Genomic DNA, 16,784 nt, shown 5'->3' with positions numbered 1-16,784 from the left:
GTATCCAGTATCCTGTATCCTGTATCATGTACCCTGTATCATGTATCCAGTATCCAGTATCATGCACCTAGTATCATGTACCCAGTATTTAGTTTGTATATATGTTTGAAGCCAATTTTTTACAGATTGATTCTTGCTGAAGAAGTTTAAACCCTCTTACATGAACTGAACACAAAAGACAATGAATGCAAAATTGAATTTTAATGTTTTTTTTCAAAAATAGGATTTTTTCGAAAATTGTACTGATTGTACAGATTTTTTTTTAAATGTACGGATTGTACGGATTTTTTAAAAAAAAAATTGTACGGATTGTACAGATTGTTTTTCGAAAATTGTACGGATTGTACGGATTTCTTCTGAAAATGTACGGATTTTTGTAAGGATGTATTCAAAAAAGTTTTGGCTACCCTGGAACTATTAAAAAATGATATTTTTAGAATGTAGATTGTGGGCTTAATACTTTCGGGTTCAAACTCTTATTTATAATTGTAAATAATCTTTCTCTTCACCAAATATCTCATGACAATCTAAAAAAAACATTACATACTAAAGTTTTTACGAAGGCATGTTAGATAGAAGTCTTTTATGTTTTCAATTAAAACTCCTCATAATGAAGAAAAATTGACAAGACAAAATTGATTTAATTTTAAATAATGGTGCAGCGTGCTGGTACTTTCTTATAAATTTTACCTTCTTCCCCTGTTATTATTATTATTAACAATCAACCTACAGACAAAGTACAATTAAAACAGGGCTGAGCTCATCCACTTATACCCTGGTCTATATGGGATCTAGTGGTTCAGCCTGAATTTTCTTAGGATTCAGTGTGTATGCCAGAAAAGCATGGATACTAGGTGATAAATAAAGGGGTGCTTCAAAAGCACTTACAGAATACGGTACACACCTTCACAGAGTTTGTTTATTTGAGAATTATTATAAATTTGACCTTCTTCCCCTTTAGTAAACACGAATTACACAAAAATGTTATCATGCCATTTAGATTAATATTAAATATTATATTGACAGTAAATAGAACTATAAGATGTTAAAATAAGTAAAAAGCAGAAAACGTGAAATAATATTGAAAACAAAGCCTAATGCGCTGCACAGTATGAAAGTATTAAAGAGTTTCAAAGGATAATTAACTTGTTAACCGTCATTTCATGAAATTAGAATATAAAATCCGGATTATCCATTATTTCATGGAAATAAAATATAAAATCCGGATTATCCATTATTTGTTTCATCCCCTAAATCTAAATACCTATTGAAGTTTTATTTATATCTGTAAAAAATACTGTCTATTTCTATGATATACATCTGTAATATTAAAAAAGATTTCAAAGCTAAAATTAATGCGTCTTTGCTGGAATGGCGTTGTGATCTCGTAGCTTCTTTAGTTTTAGTTTTGATTTTACGCAAAGTATGAGAGAATCAAATTTATCCGGTTGCACAATAGAAATTCAAACATTTTTAATCGTCTCAATAGCTCTTTGGAGGAGTTATACTTACTGAGATATATTAGATTTTAATTTTAATTTTACATTATTGTAGTTTAAATAGTATTAAAGCAATTTTACTAGAAGAATGTCAAAAGTCAAATGATCAAATAGAAAACTCTGGGTTGGATCGCAAACAACTGATCAATGATTGTACTATTGCTAAGCTAGAAAATGCTATATTTTAACATCTAAAAACTGTTTAAAATGCATGATAAAATGAAAATAAGCATACAAATTAGGGGTAAATGGATTAAGCAAACGAAAAAAATGAATGAAACAGTCATCTACTTGGAAATAACAAAAACTAACATTACACTTAAAAAATTTAAAAACTTTCAGATAGAGAATGAGTAGTTTGAAAACTGTTGCTGAAGTATACTTGCAGAATTTAGGACCTGGTCAAAGAGGATTACTTATCACTCTCTTAGGAAAAAGATTATTTCTAAGTAAACCAAATTGAAGTCGAATTTTGAAATGAAAAATATGTTTTAAAAGCGTAAGTGAATCACACCTTCTTGAGTCCAGATTGAATTGGAAAAGATTTTTTTTATCCAAACTAATATCTCATACATCGTTAGTTGATTACATTTATTTATGTCTTATATTTTTATCGATGGATTGGATTTGATAAACTTCGAAACCGCTGATCTGATCCGAGAGGGTCCAAATTACTTACTGAACAGAAATAAAATGTCGGAAAAGCAGCCAAAAGTTCCACATATCTCCTTGTGGCCCCGCCAAATCTGAGGCACTAGCCAAATCCTTAGCATAGTAGTCAAATCTTTGGCACAGCGACCGAATCTATGGTACAGCGGCCAAATCTGTGGCACTGCGACCAAATCTGACAAACTGGTGCAATACATTCCTAAAAAAGCAAAAGTCATTTCTGTCCACGTTTATTATTTTCTTTTTATGCCTAAATTTTTCATTGTCTTTATTTAAAACAAGGGTGAGTTCAAACCTTTTCTAAAAAATTATCTTTACCTGTATAGTTTACCTGGTAAGCTTGATATCTGAATATGAGGGGTATAATGATGATAATAAGGAGAGTGGGAGAGGGTATCTTAGTGAGAAGAACAACTTCTTAAACCAGTACCTGGTCAAGCTAGGCTGGGGCTGGACTTTTACCTTAGGTAACAATATTCATATTGTCTCAAGTATTGGGAATCTAAAGTTTGTTGGTTATTTAAAGGCTTGAGGGGCTATGAAAAAGTAAAAATCATGATTTTCACAGAAATGCCAAAATTGCCCCCACCCGGCCACACCACATCTGAAAGGCTTGGTTTTTCTTTTTATTCAGGCTTAATGATAAATTATGTAGGAGTTCACTTTTTGCATTTGTTAATAAAAGCAACCATGTAAAGAATAAAGCTCTTAAAAAAGTGTTGCCTTGGTAGATTAAAAAAAAATTTTAAGTTTATTTTTGTTAATTTTGTTTTATTATGGAAAAGCATTGTAAAATGATTTATATGGTACGTTTCCACTCTTGAACTTCAGAGGAAACAAACGAACACATCTTGAGAAAAAGTCTAATTGTAAAAATCGGAATTGGTTAAAAGTATTCTCTATCTGTAAAATGCTCAACTTCAAAGTAGGAAATATATTTCGATGTTTTACAACATCATCAGTTCTACAGGACAGGATTGACCAATAAAATATAAAGTAAATTAATAGGCAATTAGAACAAATAAAATAAAATATAGTATTTATGAGAAAATTACTGGTCAACCTGAAGAATGAGAAGCTTGATATGAACTTCGAAATAAAACTAGACTTTGGTGAGGATTGGGATGAAGGGAGGGGGAGTTACGAAACATGAATGGTTGATTGACAAATCTGATGTTGAAGGGGTGCGGGGGGGGGGGTTGAGAATATGAAAGATTTAAAGAAAAAGAATTTTAATTATCAAACATAACGAACAGACTACAAATTAAGACGAGAATAGAAATGTACTAAACAGAACAGTAAAAGTCATGATTATAAAGTAACAATATAGGAAACACTAATCAGGAGTGGAAAAATTACGAAATTCAAAGAAAGAAAACGAAAACAATCATAAAAAGAACAAAATCATACATAAGGTTCAAACTATCTTTTCTTATTCATATCCATGGTAAGTGTATTGAACTTATTAATGAAGAATGTCTCCCTGGGTTCCCTGTAAGTTTGGGAGTTTACTTTACATGATTTAAGGATAATAGCTTTCAATAGGTTTCATGTTTGATAAGGAGTTAGCAGGATGGTTAAAATGTTGACCAGTCGGTTGAGTAAGGTTACAACTTCTAACATATCCTACATGTTCTCTCTCTATAAACCTTCTGCCAGTTTCTCCTTTGTATTGGAATTATTGGAAAAAGTTTAATTTCCAATTACTTGCATTACCAAGGGGTGGAGCTTAGGGGTTTCCTTTATTTGCAAATTTAAAGAATAATTCTTTATTCTGTATCCCAGCTTGACAGAAAACTATTACAGCTCTCCTTTAAACATTTTTTATTATCTAAATTCACAATTTCATTTTATAAATTTGCATTCAACGTAAAAAAAACTTTATTATTGTTATATTTGCTTAAATTTAAACCAAGCATTAAAGGAACCTACAGGGTTGCCCGCAAAGGATGAGACTTCAGAGACGACTGTACGGAATTTATACTGTCTGTTTCCTTATACATATTTATGATCTCGTACAACAGTAAACTTGTTTCTTTCTTTTCCTAATTATTAAAAAAGTAACACAAAAGGATGTATTTATGCCAGAACACTTAATTTAAATTCTCTTAGACTATGAATGTTTGGTTACCAAGAAATTTGATTTTAGCAAAAAAATTGAGTGATGAGTAAAATTTCTCACTTTGATCTTTTCCTCAATTAAGATTTTATATTCTGTCCTTAATTAAAATAAATTCCGAATTATTTCTAGTTGGAGTGTGGAGAGTTCTGGTGAATTATAATCAAAAACCTAAACAGAGTTTATTAACATTCAGTTGTATCATTCATCTTGCTGCAGGAACTGCAGGTATTCTTTGTAAAAAAAAAGATAAATCAATGCTTAATATTTATCAAGGTTGTCATTTACTAGGTTTATAGAGCGCTTCTCGCACCTTTGTTAGTACCAATGTTTTAAATATACATTTTTCGAATCATTATTTTTATCTAACCTTTTCTGTTGTCGAGTTGACTCAAAAATTTGGGCCTGATCGGTTATCCGGTTATTGTGTACACACAAACCAATAAACAAGAAAACAAGCCAAAATTATATCACTTGGCATTCAGAGCGTTGGCAAAAAATTTCCATTTCAATTGGTCATAAACCTTTCTGGAGTCATTCGAATTTCCAGCGTCGCTCACCCGTTCTGAAGTTATTTGAATACAAACATCCAAACAACACCAGAACAAGCCATATATATAAATACTAAATAGAAAAGTTTGATAAATTATTTTGTAGTGAAGAATTATAAAAAAAGGAAGATGATGAAAAGTCGCCATTTATCTAAACAGCCTTTATTATTAAGGTCGGGTTCGATTTAAATAGCAAAAGCTTTCATATTTACTCCACTTTAATCGGCATTGTTTTGCCAAAATTAGAATTCTAATAGTAATAATAGAAATTAGTTAATTACACTTAATCCGCCCGAAATTTACTGGAATTCATAATTAATGGAAATGAGATTATAAATGAACCGTTTTTACAGTTATCTAAACCAAAATTTTTTGGATATCCTCAGTTTTTCGGTCTAAAAATTGAGGATTAAACGGTTCCATTTTTAATGGAGGGTCACTTGAAAAACTTTACGATTTACTTTGAATGACTTGCAGTAAATGTATAAACTGTAAAATATTTACATTATCTAATATCATCATTATTTAGTTTGGTTTCTATTTGTTGTCATCATATTCCCTTACATAGAGAATAGCACGGGGGTATGCAGGGTCTCAAGTTTTCTTAACAAAAGGTAACGGACGAGGATTAGGTTACAATTAAGAACTTTTAATTAAGTATTAGTGTCTTATTGAACGTGGTACCTTCCCTTGCACGTGTTTCAACATGTTTTCTCAACCATCAAAGGTTGAAAACTTTGTGTTATGTAACGCTAATGCTTAATCTCATTATCCGTAATGTCAACTTTTGAATTAAAGATTTAATGTAATCCTTTGGACGACAAACGTTCTGACCCCTGGAACACAAAGGGTCATCAATAAATGTATTTTTAAATACTACAATGTGTCCTCAGTCATCACGCTTGGATTTTTTAAGGAATTGAGTTTCTTCCACTAACTCTGATTTTATAATCCCTATATCTTTGCAACTTGATGTTGTAGAACTCTGATATTTCAAATTTTAAATTCTGTTTGATTAAACAAGCTGAGTTTGAAATATAAAAGGTTTACATCGTCAAGTTGCAAAGATAGAGGGATTAGAAAATTTGAGCTTGTGGCAAAAACTTAATTCCTTTAGAGTCATGTCCATTTTCAACCAATCCAAAATTTGAAACTTCTAACTGTTATAACTTTCATGACAACCTGATTTCTTTTACATAAAATTTGGTTCGGTGGATGTTTCTGTAAAGAAATTCAATTTCTGTGTTATCTAGAGACTGTTTTAAAGCCGGATACTGGTGGACCGGGTTTGATACTTCCGGACACTGTTTCCTGCTTCTCTGGAATATTCTTTTTATTGCAGAAGAGACGAAAGTTTTCACTTTTCTCAAATCTGCAAGGTAATCATTATTCTTATGCATTTTTAACTAATAATTGTTTCTTTACCGGAAACCTGAACAGTCACGGTAAAATTTTCAACCCCCCCCCCCCTCCTTCCTACCTGATGAACCAACCCTGTTAAATTTACGAATTAAACACATTTGCAATATATAATAAAATTTCGAAATGGAAGTTTTCAGTTAATCAAAAAAAAACGTACTAAATCATTTCAAACAAAGTGTTCACTGTAAATACCTTTGAATAAACTGAAAAAATAAACAAATTTTTTTTTTAATTGGATGGAAACTTTCACTTTTTTAGGGACAAGTCAAAAGATTTATACAATTTAATATTGTTTATGGGAATCTTTTTTTTGTGTAAGAATTCATTAAAAAACAACTGTTCACAATAAGAATAATCAACCCTGCCCCCCCCCCCTCTCATCTCAACAGAGTTTTTTTTTTAAACCAAGTTTTAGGTTAAAGAACAAAGAAGGAGTGCGGTCGGACTTAATCTCAGGAAAGTTTTATTGCTTGTTAGATTAAGTTGAAAAATGCGGGTGTAAAACTTAATTTACCCCCCACCCATCATTATGTCAAGATGGGAAGGTGGAGGGGGAGTTTTGGATGGACGATATCAGTTATTTTCTAAAACAATGTGACCAAATATTGCTGGAAATATTGATGGGACCGTTTAAAAGGGCTTTAATAGAATCTGTGATAATTAACAAAGCAACATCTGATTTTCTACAATTTCTACAATTCCAATATTTAGAAAATTCGTTCCCTTGCCCAAATATATTAATTTAAACGATTAAACTTTTTAAACATTCAAGTTTGAAATTAGACAAGAACCTTTCTGCGTTTTCTTGATGTGCATAATAAGAAAATGCCCTTGCAATAGAAAATTCACATGAAACTTGAAACCTCTCAGAGGGCCCTGTTAGCTGGTTTTCCTTGCTAGAAATACAGTTGTTAGTACTTAGGTATCAGATTTAATTTTGCTACAAATCCCAGGAACAAATATATTTGCTTTATTTCTCTTGTCAACATTTTATGAAATATTAAGAAAATATGAAACTGATTTAGTGCATTAAACCTGGTTTGGGAAATTATGATCCTAGCCACAGCGTTCTACTTTCATTCGCCAGGTAATAGATAGTTAATTTTCACCACAAGGATTCGATCGCTTCTAATTACAATTTAGTTAATATTTCATAATATTTTTTATTTAATGTGATCCGAGTGTTATTTCTAAGAATATTTTCGATACTTGGAAAATATGAAAATGTCGTCTTCGTCATTTAAAATTCTCGAAATTTCATGAATAAATCTTAAAATTTACACTGGACTGGAAGCATATTACAATTGAATATGTTATGAAATATTAATAGATTCGAATGACCCGAATTAAATCCAGCTTATGTATTGTGTAAAATTTAAAGGATCAGTTTTAGATTTGATAAAACTATAATTACGGTTTAAGTGGAAGAACGCAACCAAGTTAGTTTTTATGGGCTCTACGCTCTTGGGGATAAAAGCAATGAAATTAGCAGCAATCGAATCCGACTTCTTTTTAGATCTAGCCTGACCCAAACATTTTTTTCGCAAACACTCCCTTTAAGACATAAAATTCTTAAATATCAGTTTCAATGAATTTTCGATATATTTTGTGCATATACAATACAAAAGAAAAATTCAGAAATTATACAGTTACTTAATAATATTTAACAAAATTCCTAACGTTAACCTAATTATAAGAGAAGACTAAATTTAAAAAATTTAATTAATTTACTGAAGACCATAAAGGTCTGGAATAGGAAGACGACTTTTCGGCTCAAATCATGACTTTGAATAGTCCTATACGCATGGGACACAGAAATTGTTGAGTGTAATCAGACCATTTTCACATTAAAAGTGAATTAATAAGCTACTAGTAAAACGATTTGCTTTGTAACAACATCAAATACACTTAATTAATGCTTTAATCTCATCTACCTATTCCACAGTTTTCTGATTTTCACTGAATGACTTTCGAATTCTTTTATTTTTCCAACTTAATGTTGTAAATCTAAAGTGTTTGAAATTATGAATTCTACTGAACTATTTTATGTTCAAAATATCAAAGGTTTACGCATGTTTACACACTCAACTTACATTAAGATGTTAGGATCAGAAAATTTAAGTTTTTAATTCTGTCTGAGTAGAGTTTAACAGAATCACGGATTGCGCTCCTTGCTGGACATTTTACCTTTATGCCTCAGGGGGGGGGGGGACCACCTGCACTTTCGTAATGATTTACGTCCCACCATTTACTTCTGAAGCTTATCCACCCCCTTTTTCCCTCCTAAGAAAGTGAAGACTTAAGAATCACAAAAAATTGTGTCTTCCCTTGAATCCATCCCCAGTCTTTCAAAAAATCCTGTTTACGCCCCACATTGGTAATTTTAATACCAGACCTAATACAACTTTTAAATTTTAATATCAATTAATATATATTATTTTTAGGATGTTTGAAAACATATTCTAATCTAAAGCTTTAGCTTCAAGTTCAACATTATTATTTTTAGAAAATGTGGTTTTCATCTTTTCTATTGAGAAATTTTAAGAATTCAAATTTACGGTAGTAGAATCTAATGTTTGAAAATAATTATTTTCAATATAATTATTCACTTCTTTTAGGACTTTTAATATATTTCAATTAAGATACTGAATCAACGTAACTGATTCAACTAGATTCTAAAATTTTTTTCTTGCTGTAGAAGGAATTATTGGTCTACGATCAAAGATTGGACTGATTTTAAGTTTAAAAAAAATAAACTCATTTTAGTTCCTTCAATTTAAAATGAATAACTCAGGTTGAATATATTCAGCCTATTTTACATAAAATGATTTCCAAAATACCAGAAGTGGTTTAATTGAATATATCGTGATATTCTTAAAATTTTCCATCATGTTCTTTAATTATAATAAGAAAAATTGAAAATTAATACTAAAATGAAACTTTTTCAATCTCCTTTTCTCATAAATAAAATAGTTCAGCTGAAAATAAAAGTAAGCATATAATAATTGTTGTTGATTGTTTTTATTCGTTTAAAAGAGAAATAAAATATAAAATTACCGAGTTTCTAAAACTGTCTGAAGTTTGGTATGATTAAATCTGGCAATATTTCCATCAAATAAAAAGAAAAAAACGAATATTGCCTTACACCACGTTCGTTTTTTGATCGTTTTTGTGTCGTTATTTGCCTATGCAAATGTTTAAAATGATTTTGAAAACAATTGCTTTGACCCGCCTTTATAAGCTCAGAAAAAAAGCAAATTGCAAGAATTCTTTTTACAAGAATTTTAACAATGGCTTATCCAGCAATCATAATTTGGAATTTTTTTACCTCAAATTTAACCATATTCAGATTATGATTAATGCTTAACTGTGTATATTTTGTATTTAACACATTATTTAAATTGATCATTTTGTTTAATTTTTATATCGTATTTATCTAGTACACAGTACATATTTTTAACGTTGAATGATTTTTTAATCTTATTCAGTTGTGACTTCATTCAAAACGTTAAATAAGAATTTGTCGGTGCTTAAATTTTAACAAATATTAAATGAGATAAAGTTGGCTATGTAAAATAGAAATTCTAAGATTAGAAGTTCTGTATTTTCTGCAAAAAAAAATGATATTATAAAGAACAAATTTTCCCTAAGTACTGTTAGAGGAGTTTAAAATGTTGATAACTTTATAATGAGACCTTAAAAAATCCCAATTTTTATGTCTATGCCGATAGCACATTTTGAATCTTTTCTACATTGGAGTTCGAACATATCTAATTTTGAAAGTACTTGCTTACACCAATTTCTATATTTTTTTTTAATTTCCAAAGTATCATGGAACTGAATTAGGTATTTACAGGTAATCCTCTATGCAAAGAGGGGAATTCACGATTTACAACCTTTGGTTCATCATGGAGGACAGAGAACCTCTTTTGCGTATCTCTAAAACATTGTTCAAATTGTCGGAAAACTGGAGTGAAGTGTACGTATGCTAACCTTCAGTTGAACTCAACACAGCTGACATAACATATATTTCTTAAAATTCTGACTTGTTAGATAACGCTGTAAAAAAAGTTCATTTTACTTCGTTTTATGATGCATGAAGTAAAATCGTTTTCACAAAATTAGAAGTTAAAATTATTACTTAAAGAATGGTGACAAAATTCTGAGTTGGCTTACCCCTGGTAAATTCCTGTTATGCCCCTGTTAAATATATTTTACTTCAGAGTCTTGTTTCAGCTTGGCCTTTATTTTCAGGTGAGAAAGTTGGTGGTTGTCTGTGTGCTCTTTTCTCCTGGTTTATTGTCTACAGGTATTTTCCTTTTTCCATTCTTTTATTTTTGTTGTCTTTTCTTAATGTTATTTTTATTTTTATAATCGGTATATCGAGATAAGAAACAGATACCTCCACATTACACATAACACATGGACACAGAAACTGATAAGTTGACACACATACAGTTAGAAATAAGGATATATATTATATACAGAGGCACAGAAACTGATAAGTTGACACACATACAGTTAGAAATAAGGATATATATTATATACAGAGGCACAGAAACTGATAGTTGATACACATACAGTTAGAAATAAGGATATATATTACAGAGGCACAGAATCTGATACAAATACAGATACAGATTTAGCTTAAACATAAATATACATGCAAGCAGGCAGTGACACAGAAAAATTTAACAATGAAGTTAATATATATATATATATACAGATACAGATAACATAGTTTAAATCGGTTTGAGAGAAACAATTAATTTAACTCATACTTAATCCGATTTGAATAAGATAGGTTTATCCTAAAACTTTGTTATTCCTGCTGAATCAGAAGGATTTCTAATGAATGAATTGATCTCCAACTAAGGTTTTCATTTTTTTCCAGATCAACATGGTTCTGTAATGGCCTTGCAGAATTTTTCCTGGAGCTGTTAAAAACTATAAGCGGAAGCCATTAAAATCTTTTGGAAATTATTTTCGGAACCTTTCATATTTGATTCTCAAATAAATCCCCCTAGGAGCATGAGAGTTATTTGTGACACGCTGAAAATTTTTTTTTGGAAATTGATGGAATATGTGTAGCATGTTCCACCCTTAATTTCTAAAAGTTTTGAAAGGTTTTAAAAGCTTCAGAAAATATCTTGCAAGGGACCCTTACTGATCCCAATTGTTTCAGGGACAGAAAGCGTTCTTTCAAGTGACCCTCCATGCAATTGCAAAGATGGCAATGCCCGAATTGCAACGGTATACTTAAAAGCTTTGTCGGATCAAATATGAATTAGATATCCATATTTTTGTTCATTTAAACTTTTTAATTTAATTTGTGATTTCTCTGCAATAGTGACTTGCACATTTCTTGCTTTTAAGAAACAACGGAGTTAAACACTTTTCTGTTCAGAAAGACAGCGTTATCTTCCACATTTTTGATCAGATTAAAGTTTCAAGGGTACCATTGTAAATTGGGGATTGCTAACAGAGACGTAGTCATGGGGGGGGGGGGCTTTGGGTCTGAGCCCTCCATGACCATTGACCAGTGAAATCTATGGATTTCAGGGAGATTTCAGGCCCCAGTGGGTGCTGAGCCCACTCTGGAACGAAAAAAAATATTTAAGCCCACCCAGGACAAATTCCTGACTATACGTCCTTGATTACTTATGCTATCTTTGCATGGATGGTCACTTGAAATTACGATTACAGAAAATATTTTAAACTCTAAGCCCAACCCTAATCTGTTTAGGATTGCTGGATTAGGGAAGCAAAACAGCTCTCAGCTTTGAAGTTTGGGATTTCTTAGTCGATAACTCGAAGACTCTGAAGCAGTGTCGAAAAATATAAATTTTGCATTTGAAATTTTATTGTTTAACATTCAGAATGTGCCCTTCTTGTAGCATTGGGCAGGAAATGTAATTTGTTACATTTAATAGTCTAGAACTCAAATTCCAAAATTTTGCATTTATTATACAATGTAGGATTTACCTTGACACAACACACGAACCGTTAGCCTTTATTTCGCCGATTTATCAGGGTATTAATAAAAAATTTTAATCATCATTTTAGCCCTTAATTATCTACAGGGTACCCAAAAATGATGAGTTAGTATGAAATATTTTTTCTTACATTTACATGATGGTTCTGCACATTATTTAAGCTTCAAATCGTTAACTTGAAATAGTTTCAGGTGGTCAGGTAGGACCTCTTTTTGTATGGGTAACCCTTGTGTATGTCGCTAACCAATCAAAATGAGAATAATTGATAGGTTTCAGGTTTCAAACCAGGAAAATATCAAAAATCGACAACAATTGATTAATAGTTTCATCTTACTAAGAATAATTTAATCGAACAAACTTAAATTAGTAAATAAGTAAGTAATTATTTATTTATGAAATATAACAAAAACATTCAAAATTAAGTGTTTCTGGAGAAAATATTTCAACATCTCCAAAAATAGAGGTTGTGGCCTGTGGGAATATTTCCCCCCAATTCTTAACAATGAAAATCAAAGGAAAAGGAAAGTTAAATATTTATTGTTTACATTAAATTTGATTTTATCATCCTTCTGGGTGTTCTGTGTTCAAGAGCTAAAGATCGATCAATGAGCAGGGCTGGGCACGTTCCAGCTTTTTTGAATTTTTTTCCGTTCCATTCCAAACGAGGGCCTACAGCTAGATCGTTCCGTTCTCATTCCTTTTTTTCAATCGTTCCATTCTCGTACCCGTTCAGTCCCTTTCTGTTCTTAGTCTAAGAATCATCCCGTTCCATCCACCGGTTCTTTCTTAGTCAAGAAGTTTCCATCCCCCGTTCCTGTCATGGTCAAGAAGATAGGAGGGGGGGGGGGGGGGGGGGGTACTTTAGAGGTGTCCAAGACAAAAGTTTTGTAGTAAAGAGGTTGTCAAAAAAATAAAAAATGACGATAAAATAATAAGAAGCCGTTCCTGGGATAGTTCTTGATCGTTTCGTTCGTTTTCGTGAAAGAACGATTGTTCCCCAGGAACGATGCCCAATCCTTTCAATGAGTGATTTAATGTCATCCTTGTTTTCTTAGCAGTAGCATTAAGATCTTCGATGGATTTTTGCAACTGGCGAATATTTTTCCAAGAGATGGTTTTCAAACTCTCTCATGGCATCTTGGATTTCTTCTTTTATGGTATCTTGAGTTCAGCCTTGAGACTGGTAACTATTTCTTCTTTTATGGTAATCTTGAGTTCAGCCTTGAGGCTGGTAACTATTTCTTCTTTTATGGTAATCTTGAGTTCAGCCTTGAGGCTGGTAACTATTTCTTCTTTTATGGTAATCTTGAGTTCAGCCTTGAGGCTGGTAACTATTTCGTCTTTTTGTTTACTCAAATCAGCTTTTGTTACATCCATCTTGAAAATTTGTAGATTCCTTCACTGATAGATGTAGAGTAGCTTCCCTTACTGTATACTGCTGATTTGTGTTTAAAGACGTCTGTTTGGAGTGCAGGGGGGGGGGAAGTAGCTGTCTGTTCCCGACCCTGCCTAGAATTAACTTAAAAACTGTTTTCGTAAATTGATCATTCACAAAATTACACGTGTGACATATCTAGCTTGATTTTAGGAATCTTTACGTCTTTAATGTTGTTGATAGTGTTATAAAGATTATATTTTCTCATTTTTCTCACCAAACACTAATAATGTTCTTAGAAACGCATCTCACGTGTGAGAGTTGTGAGAGAGCTTATCTGTAAACGTGCAATCCTGATTCCTGATGCATATTCTACATTTCTATCAAAATTGTGTGATATATCACGAGGCTAGCAGAAGTTAAATGCTGATTTTTAGCATAATGCTGAAATTTTCGTAAATTGAAAAGAACAAATTTGGTATTTATTTATGCTATAATGATGTTATTTTGATTGTTATTTTTTTGTTATGATTTTTAATGTTTTAATCAAATAAAGCTATTGTATGGTTGGTTAATTGCCTTTTTTAGATTTTTTTTTTGATGTCAGAAAATAGTGAAATATGTAAAAGTATGTTAAATATATATATATATATAAACATTATACGTTAAACATCCGTCCGTGTTTCTAGAACCAAAAGACAAAGTTTTGTTTCCAATATTTTTAGTTTTATGTAATTTGTTTACATGCTTAACATCAACATATGATGTACTTAAAAATGGGAATATCCTTATAGGATTTACAAATCCTATACAATTACAGGGTTACCCACAACTACTACAGTGAATTTTATGATTCCTTGACGATTCCTTCCAAATGTAAACTTCGCTTTTTCTTTGCCAAATTATATGAATTAATTAAAATACTAAATTTTAGTCAGATGACTTATTTTAAACTTGGAATTATAAGAGTTTTCGGTCGTCTTTGCAGTCTCATTCTTAGTGGGTAGCTCTTTACATAGTTCTGTCGAGGGAGGGAACCCACGGACGACATGAGCCTTCGCAATGCAGACACGAGCCTCCCAGACTTGCTAGGCAGACGAAGCCTCCGCTTTGCAGAAATGAGCATGCGCAACACATCAAAATGTGCCTGTGTAATACAGGAGGTTTTTTAAACTTGTTTTATAAGTTAAAATAAAATATTTTTTTGAAATTTTTAGACATAGTGGCATGAGAGGCTTCTCAAAGATGAGAAGTATTTATTAATTATCATAAATAGTGCCTAATTATGACTAATAAAGTGGTATCTAAAACTTTAAACATTTTTTACGCGAAAAGGAAAATATTTAGAAAAAAGTTTGAATTGAATTTCATTTCATCTTTTATAATCTTTGATTTTAGCGATACCTTTTTTGTAGTTCAAATTAAATCTAAAAAATTTTTATTTATTATTTAAGTCTTAAAATTTTTCAAAAAAGGTATTGTTTAAATCAAAGATTACAACAAAGCAAACCAAGTTTACTCTAGAAATATTTCTCCAAATATCAATTCCTTTCTGCGTAAGAAACCAGTTTATGAGTCCAAATATGTTTCTAATCATGGCAATCAATGACAACTCTAATCTTTAGTAAAATTCTAAAAATTGTCAATAGTTTTCATCACTTATAAAAACCAAGATTTAAAAAAGCTGTGCTGTATGGTGGAGGCTCGTTTACTGCATAGCGGAGGCACGGTCTGCATAGCGTAAGCTTTGTCTACTAGTGGAGGCTCGGTCTGCCTAGCGAATCTGGGAGGCTCGATGTGAGATGTCTGCATAGCAGAGGCTCATGGCGTCCGGGGGTTCCCTCTATTTTCTGTCATTTATAGAAAGAATCGGATACAGGAGATACAGTGTAATTAGGGTTAGTTTACATATACTCGAAATACTAATTTAAAGGTTTCCCGGTTTTTATACCATGCACACAGTTGTGAAGATCATAAACCAAATATTGAGCATTAGATTAATGCGAGAAAATGCAAAACCATCCTATCCACACTCAGTTCAAGTCGCAGGTTACATAGAGATTAGACATATGATGACATACAGAGCGTCCCATATCATATTAGATTATCTACAAGCTTTAACGCCAAAATACGCACATAATACTAGAAAAAAATACACGATCTAATATGATGTGGGACACCCTGTACAAGACTACCAGATCAAAAGCTTGTCATAGTTTAAAAATATCTTGCAAGAGGCTCATTATATTGAGGGTTAAAATTATATTGCCAAAACAAATAGAGTACAGACAGGGGCGTACGAGGGCTTTTGTTTAGGGGGGGCACAATTTGCGCGCGTAAGCGCGCCAAAAAATTTTTTTTGTATGCCCCCCCTTAAAAACCCCTTTTTTGAAAAAATATTGATACCTTTTTTATTTTTTTGCCCCCCCCCCCTCCCACCTGGACTTGTTTTGTTCACCATGAAAATACCATAAATCAATAATCACAGCATCATTAAAAATTATATTTTTACCAATAAACGAAATTTCTTCAAAATTTTTTGGATAGAATTTACTCAATATACTGTTATACATATTCACCAACTCTTTTAAGCTACAATTTTCTGGGATTTGCTTGCACAAACATTTCAATGATTTTTTCAGTAGAGAGCTGAAGACAGCCTTTTAGGGTATAAAGCTTTAAGTGCAAGATCGTTAAGTCTGCTATCCGTCATAGTACATCTTGTGTAATGAAGTATTCTCTTTAGAAGGCTAAAACTTTTCTCTCCTTGTATTAACAGTGAATTCAGACAAATCCTTAGTCTTTGTCATTGTCAGGTGTTACTTTTTAAACGTAGTTTCCTTTTAATTTTGTATTTTCCAGGGGGGGCAGGGCCCCGCCTGGAACTCCCAGGGGGGCAACAGGACTACTGCCCCCTAGGTACGCCACTGTGCCTGGCCTGAGGAAGGGAAATGCAAGCAGATGTAATATCAAAAGAGCCTCCCTCATGGGTGCCCCCTCTCAGCCTCTCAGGGGGGGCACGCGTAGAGGGGGGCGCGGCCCCCCCCCCCTCGTACGCCCCTGAGTACAGAACTTTTAAAATCTCTACCAACTTGTAAAACTGGTCTTTTTCCGTTTCTAGGATAAATGTAGAATCTGATTAAGCTTATTTAA

General features: G+C 32.1%; 1 protein-coding gene and 1 long non-coding RNA gene across 2 annotated transcripts; both read left to right on the top strand.

The window, feature by feature from the left end:
* Window positions 1-486: 486 nt before the first annotated feature.
* LOC111706447 (fat storage-inducing transmembrane protein 2) lies at window positions 487-12,456 on the top strand. Its single transcript, XM_023479326.1, has 10 exons — window positions 487-1,930; window positions 2,495-2,635; window positions 4,420-4,515; window positions 5,368-5,452; window positions 6,092-6,217; window positions 6,676-6,716; window positions 7,131-7,182; window positions 7,286-7,347; window positions 10,515-10,569; window positions 12,007-12,456. Exons 1-10 carry the CDS (start codon window positions 1,849-1,851, stop codon window positions 12,044-12,046), a joined length of 780 nt encoding a protein of 259 aa, XP_023335094.1. The 5' UTR covers window positions 487-1,848; the 3' UTR covers window positions 12,047-12,456.
* A 646-nt stretch (window positions 12,457-13,102) lies between these two features.
* LOC111706448 (uncharacterized) lies at window positions 13,103-14,206 on the top strand. The gene is made up of 2 exons (XR_002766238.1): window positions 13,103-13,439; window positions 13,931-14,206. It is a non-coding gene; the product is annotated as an uncharacterized LOC111706448 (long non-coding RNA).
* Window positions 14,207-16,784: the final 2,578 nt, after the last annotated feature.

Source organism: Eurytemora carolleeae, unplaced genomic scaffold, assembly GCF_000591075.1.
Source record: "Eurytemora carolleeae unplaced genomic scaffold, Eaff_2.0 scaffold515, whole genome shotgun sequence".
Classification (NCBI taxonomy): domain Eukaryota; kingdom Metazoa; phylum Arthropoda; class Copepoda; order Calanoida; family Temoridae; genus Eurytemora; species Eurytemora carolleeae.
Note: the sequence above shows the minus strand (reverse complement) of the source record. Positions and strands in the feature narration are given on the sequence as shown.

Bases quoted from the DNA above. Each gene is read 5' to 3' on its own strand.
- LOC111706447 (XM_023479326.1), top strand. From the start codon at position 1,849: ATGAGTAGTTTGAAAACTGTTGCTGAAGTATACTTGCAGAATTTAGGA. The intron at 4,516-5,367 runs GTATTCTTTGTA...ATCATTATTTAG, and splicing joins TCTTGCTGCAGGAACTGCAG to TTTGGTTTCTATTTGTTGTC. The intron at 7,348-10,514 runs GTAATAGATAGT...CTTTATTTTCAG, and splicing joins GTTCTACTTTCATTCGCCAG to GTGAGAAAGTTGGTGGTTGT.